At 61.7% G+C, this 5,596-nt stretch overlaps 1 protein-coding gene across 1 annotated transcript; it reads right to left on the reverse strand.

Annotated features, from left to right (window-relative positions):
* Window positions 1-2,173: 2,173 nt before the first annotated feature.
* Window positions 2,174-3,525, reverse strand: SOX11 (SRY-box transcription factor 11). The gene has a single exon (XM_039247288.1). It carries the CDS (start codon window positions 3,523-3,525, stop codon window positions 2,188-2,190), a length of 1,338 nt encoding a protein of 445 aa, XP_039103219.1. The 3' UTR covers window positions 2,174-2,187.
* Between the last annotated feature and the right edge of the window lie 2,071 nt (window positions 3,526-5,596).

Raw genomic sequence — 5,596 nt, forward strand, 5'->3', positions numbered from 1 at the left:
CCCGGATGGCAGCGGCGGGCGCCAGCTGCCTCCCGCCGGCACCGAGCGACACCGAGCGGCCCTTCCTGGCCCGGGCGCCGCTCCCGCGGCATCTACCTCTGCGCACACGCGGAGATGCAGCGCCGGGGGACGGGGGGGGATTCAAACCTGGAAACGGCCGTCCCCACCCCGTAACGCAGATCGGCGGGGAGCGGAGCGCCCCCAGGGCGGCTGGCACCGCGACGCAGCCCCGCGCAGAGAACGCGCACCCCCGGCGAGCGCAGGACCCGACCGCGCGCCCGCCGGGGAGTGGAGGAGGAGGTGAGAAAGGAAATGCACGGGCCGGGGGGTGGGGGCCAGAAGGAAAGGGAAGGCAGAGGGACGGAACCCTCCGCCCTGGCGTTCAGTCCCCAGCCTCCGGCGGCAGAGACAGAATCGGCCTGGCGGCCAGTGGAACACCGAGCCGAGCGCCCACCTCCGCCCGCGCACACATCAGCCTCGCCACTGAATGCGCTGCGACCACAGGACCTCCACTTGGACTTCTACAGAGACCATCGGCGATGCGAGTTTCTATCAGTTCCAGCTGATTTATTAAAATTGTCAAGATACAGACTTCCAGCACAAAAAAAAAAAAAAAAAAAAACAGGCAATGATGTCGACAGTGCATTGAGTCTGCTTTGCCACCATTTGCTACAAAATATGCAGATGGTCTGTACTTTATTTAGATTATATTGCACAAAATGAGAAACTTTTTAAACTATGTGCCTTTTTTTCTTTTTTTTTTTCTTTTTGCTAAAAATCGAGAATCCAGTTTCAAACCTTCCATCTGGGGCCCCATCCACATATCACAGCGTATGAGATACATAAAGTCCTACTATAGTACAGTACATATACAATCTTTAGACTAAGATAACAGCTCTGAGGTCTATATCACCATTTTCAATAAATCTTTACCTACAAATATTGAACAAATCTCTACTATAGCTGTACAAAAAAAAGTTTGCTTTTTTTTTTTTAAAACCACAAGGCCTTTAGATGCAAGGATTATTTTAAAATTTTAATCCTTTTAAAACCAGGACGTAACGTACCAACATACTTGCATGCTAAAAAACAGGAAGAAAAAAAAAAAAAGAAATCAAAAGGGAAGAAGTGCCTGAAAGTCTTACTGAAAAAACACAGCAAGAATGTTCCCTTTTCACTGTACAAAAATACGCCTGAAAATATATTAATTTTTAAAAAAGACTGAGGTCTGTTATGTATCAAAAATGTTTCAATACCTTTTGTACTGAGGTCTAGGCTGTCTGGTATTCAATCAAGGAGGTATAGGGAACAAGTTACAAAAAAAAAGTTGGCAAGTAGAAATCACATTTGTAAAACCATAAACAATTTGATCTGAAAAGTAAACTCTGATCTTAAGTCAGTTCACAGTTTTTTTTTTGTAAGCGTTTGTACAGTCTGCATTTTTTCAAGCTCCCTGCAGTTTTGTTAAGAATCGGATGCATAGAAGACATCAGTTTTCTCCCTCCAAAAAAATAAAATAAAATAAAAAAGTTGCAATGGTCCCTTTTTTGTTTTTGTGTTTGTTTTTTTTTTTTAAAAAAAATCATCAGTTCTTTAAGATCTCTTAAGGAAAAAAAATCTCCAACCAACTCCCTAGCGTAACGGTTGTGCTGCCCAAAAGTCCTCTGCAGACGTCTTCCAGACTTCAAAGACCGACAAGCTTCCAACAGCGCCTTCCGGAGCGGGTCCTCCCTCCCCTCCCCCGCCCTGTCCCCTCCGCCTTTGTTGCAATCGCGAATTTAAGAAAAAGAAATCGTAATTACAAAAACACATTTGGGGGGGGAAAAAAATCACAACTCCAGACTGGGTATGCAACTACCTTGAGACACGATAAAGGAAGGGAGGGGAGCAAAAAAAAAATTTTTTTTTAGAAAAAAAAAAAAGGGACAGGAAAAAATGTTTTAGAACTACTCATTTCACTTGAACTCCACCAAAATTTTCATCATCTTTTCCAATTTCTTTGTGTCACGACATCGCATCGAGACCGGCATCTTCGTGTCTCCCCCCACCCCCCCACCATCACCACCGGCGACACCACCACCACCACCACCACCACCACCACCACCACCACCACGACCACCGCGCTCGCTCCCGACGCGCCCTGCTCTGCCCCCGCGGGGAGAAGGCGCGGGAAGCGGGGCGCCCCTCTCAATACGTGAACACCAGGTCGGAGAAGTTCGCCTCCAGCCAGTCCCCCGCGATCATCTCGCTCAGCTCGGGCGTGCAGTAGTCGGGGAACTCGAAGTGCGAGCCCAGGCTGCCCTCGCTGAACGAATCCAAATCCTTGTCCACGAGCGACAGGGACAGGTTCCCGGCCGCCGCGCCGGCCCCCGGCGGCTGCTCGCCGGCGCTGTGCGCGCTTTGGGAGAAATTCAAGCTCAGGTCGAACAGGAGGTCGTCGGCGTCCTCGCCGCCGCCGCCGCCGCCGCCGCCGCCGCCGCTGCCGGACGACGACGTGGACACGGAGCGCGCGGACGCGGGCGACAGCGCGGGCTGCGGCGGCGGCGGCTGCTGCTTGGTGATGTTCTTGAAGCTGTAGTAGAGGCGGCTGCCCGGGCCCGCGCCCGAGGCCGCGCCGGCGCGCACCTCGTCGTACAGGCTGGCGCCCTCGGGGGACTCGGCCGCGCTGCTCAGCGTGGGGCTGGCGGGCACTTTGGCGACGTTGTAGCGTCTGAGCAGCGGCGGCGGCTGCGGGCCCGGCGGCTGCAGGAGCTGCTGGTGCGGCGGCTCGTCGTCGTCGTCGTCCGCCTCCTGCTTGATGCGCAGCTGCAGCTCGTCGTCGTCGTCGTCGTCGTCGTCGTCCTCGTCCAGGAAGACGCACTTGACCGTCTTGCCCGCGCCCCCGCCGCCGCCCGCGCCGCCCGCGCGCAGGCTGCCGAGCACGTAGTCGTCGCCCGCGCCGCCCAGGTCCCCGGGCTGCGCCGCCCGGCCCGCGCCCGCCTTGGCGCCGCCGCCCGCGGGCGCCGCGGGGGCCTTGGGCTTGCCGCACTTCTTGCTGGAGCCCTTGGGGGCCTTGGCGCCGCCGCCCGCGCCCGCGCCCGCGCCCCCGCCGCCGCCGCCGCCGCCCTTCTCGGGGCTCTGGCCGGCGCTGGGCTTCGCCGACGGGTCCATTTTGGGCTTTTTCCGGGGCCGGTACTTGTAGTCGGGGTAGTCGGCCATGTGCTTGAGCCGCAGCCGCTCCGCCTCCCGGATGAACGGGATCTTCTCGCTGTCCTTGAGCATTTTCCACCGCTTGCCCAGCCGCTTGGAGATCTCGGCGTTGTGCATGTCCGGGGACTGCTCCATGATCTTCCTGCGCTCGATCTTGGACCACACCATGAACGCGTTCATCGGCCGCTTGATGTGGCCCGACGCCGTCTTGCACCAGTCCGGGTCGCTCTCGTCCAGGGCCACCGGGCTGCACGCCATGAATTCGCCCTCCTCCGTGTCCAGCGCCTCCCGGGGCAGGTTGCTCTCCGCTTCCAAGCTCTCCGCCTGCTGCACCATGATCCGCCGCGGGGCTGGGCGCTCCAACCCGGGCCGCTCGCTCTCGTGCGGAGGTCCCCCTCCCCCTCTCGCCCCTCCACCTTCCCGGGCAAGTTGCAAAGTCCTCGGTACCCCGCGTCCGCGGCGCCCCCCCTCCCCCCCGCCCCCCCTTCCAGGCTGCGCACAGCGGCTGCGGCGGCGGCCGCCCGAGCGCGGGAAGCGGCGGCGGCGGCGGCGGCGGCGGCGGCGGCGGTCGAGGCGGCCCGGGACCCCGCTCTGCGGCTCGTGGCTCCCGCCGCAAGCGCCGGACCCCGAGCACTCCCAGGCGCGCGCGCTCCTTCTGCAAAAAGTTGCGGGCTCTCTCCCAACTAGTTATCAGGGCGTCAGATGGGTGACATCACTGCGCGGGCCAGCCAATGGCTGCGGGCCGGCTCCGCCCACCTCCCTTTATTAACTCCCCGGCCACGCCCCCTCTGCCCCCGCCCTCGGGGCTGCTTTTGCAAAGGTGGGGGGCGGGGGGAGAGGGGGAGGCACGTCTGGAAATATGTTATTTTTTAAAAATCCGCGTGTGTGCACAGATGCGCCCCTCCCCGGGATGCTCGGCGGCCGCGCGCTGCGCCGCGGCGAACCGGGCTTAGCGCGGGCCGGGCCGGCGCCCCTTTGTGCCGGGTCCCCGGGGGGCCGGTCCTAGCCAGCCGGCTGGGCGCGCTCGCTCGCGCGGGGCACGCGCTCGGGCACGCGCGCAGCCGGGGCGGGGGTGCCGCCCGGCGCGCCCCCGGGAGTGTGCGGCGGCTTCCCGGAGCCGCGCGCGCCCGCGCCCCCCGGGGAGCCCGCCGCGCCCCGGCCGACGGAAGGTGGCGCTTTAACACAGCGCCTCCCGGGCACGTGGGCTCGCCCTCCGCTTTTCTCTTTCTCCCCCCACCCCCCACTTTTTTTCCCCCCGAAGGCAAAGAAATCCATATAAAGCCCGAGAGGCTGCATTCTCCCTCCCCCGTCCGCGTGTTCTGCTTTGTCCCTTTCTCGCTCTGTGTCCCCTCCTCGGGGGCGGTCGGAGACGCAGCGGGACCGTTCGGCCGCGCCCGGGCCGCGTGCGTCCGCCCCAGGCCGAGGCCGCGGTAACGGTCTGCGGGGTCCGGCCGCGGCCCGGTCCTCGCGTTCGATGTGGCCACTCCCGAGGCGGGTTCTGAACCGGGTGCCGGGAGCCGCGAGCTTCGGCGCAGCCCCGCCCACGCGTCTCCGGGCCGGCCCCCCGTCCCTCCTCCCCCCGTCCCGCTCGCCCTGCCCCTCCCCCGCTCCCCACCCCTTAGCAAAGTGGTCATCCTCTCCTCCTGGGTCTTCACCCACAGGATTCTGGATTCTGTCATATCCCCCCCCCCCCCCCCCCCCCCCCCCGCCCCCCCCCCCCCAGGTCCCCGGCGCCCTCCGGAGCAGCCCTGTCCTGAGCCTCTAGCGAGGGGCCCGCGCGCCTTCTGGGCGGTGGCGTTGGAGTTAGCCGCGCGCACCGCAGGGAAAAGAAGGTGCGTCCCAACTTCCGAGTCCGCAGACGTCCCGGGCCTGTGCGGAGGCGGGTCGGACTGCCCTCAGGACCGCGAGCGGCCCAGACACCCGGCCGGCTCTCCGTCCAGCAGCCCGCGCCAGTCGATCCCGCTGGGCGCCTTGGGAACCCGCTTTTCTTTGTGTTTCTTTATTTAGCCGCCGTTACCCATCTGTGGATATTATGCGGGGAAATGGAAAGAAAGCCGCTGCTTCCTATTCATTGTCTGTCGTCATCGCTGCCTTCACACCCCCGCGCTGGGGAGCGGGGCACTCGGTCATCACCGAGATACTGCCCGGAGTCCTCCGCCAGAGGAGCCAGCCTCCCCGGGCTGTCCAGTTACCCAAACCCGCCTCCTTCCAGGTTCCTTTCCTGCAAATGATACCGCAGTACTTGCATACTGCAGGTTTCTGATGTCTTTAATAACATACCGTGGTACCACGCTTGCACATTTTTCACAGAACGTGGTGTGTGTGTGTGTGTGTGTGTGTGTGTGTGTGTGTGTGTGCGCGCCCGCGCGCCACTATTGCGGTACCCTCTCCACCTTATTCATCCTAA

The sequence above is a fragment of the Hyaena hyaena genome, unplaced genomic scaffold (genome assembly GCF_003009895.1).
Source record: "Hyaena hyaena isolate Hyena2069 unplaced genomic scaffold, ASM300989v1 scaffold_290, whole genome shotgun sequence".
In the NCBI taxonomy this organism is placed as follows: Eukaryota; Metazoa; Chordata; class Mammalia; order Carnivora; family Hyaenidae; genus Hyaena; species Hyaena hyaena.

Excerpts from the sequence above, each read along its gene's own strand:
- SOX11 (XM_039247288.1), bottom strand. The coding sequence starts at position 3,525 with ATGGTGCAGCAGGCGGAGAGCTTGGAAGCGGAGAGCAACCTGCCCCGG.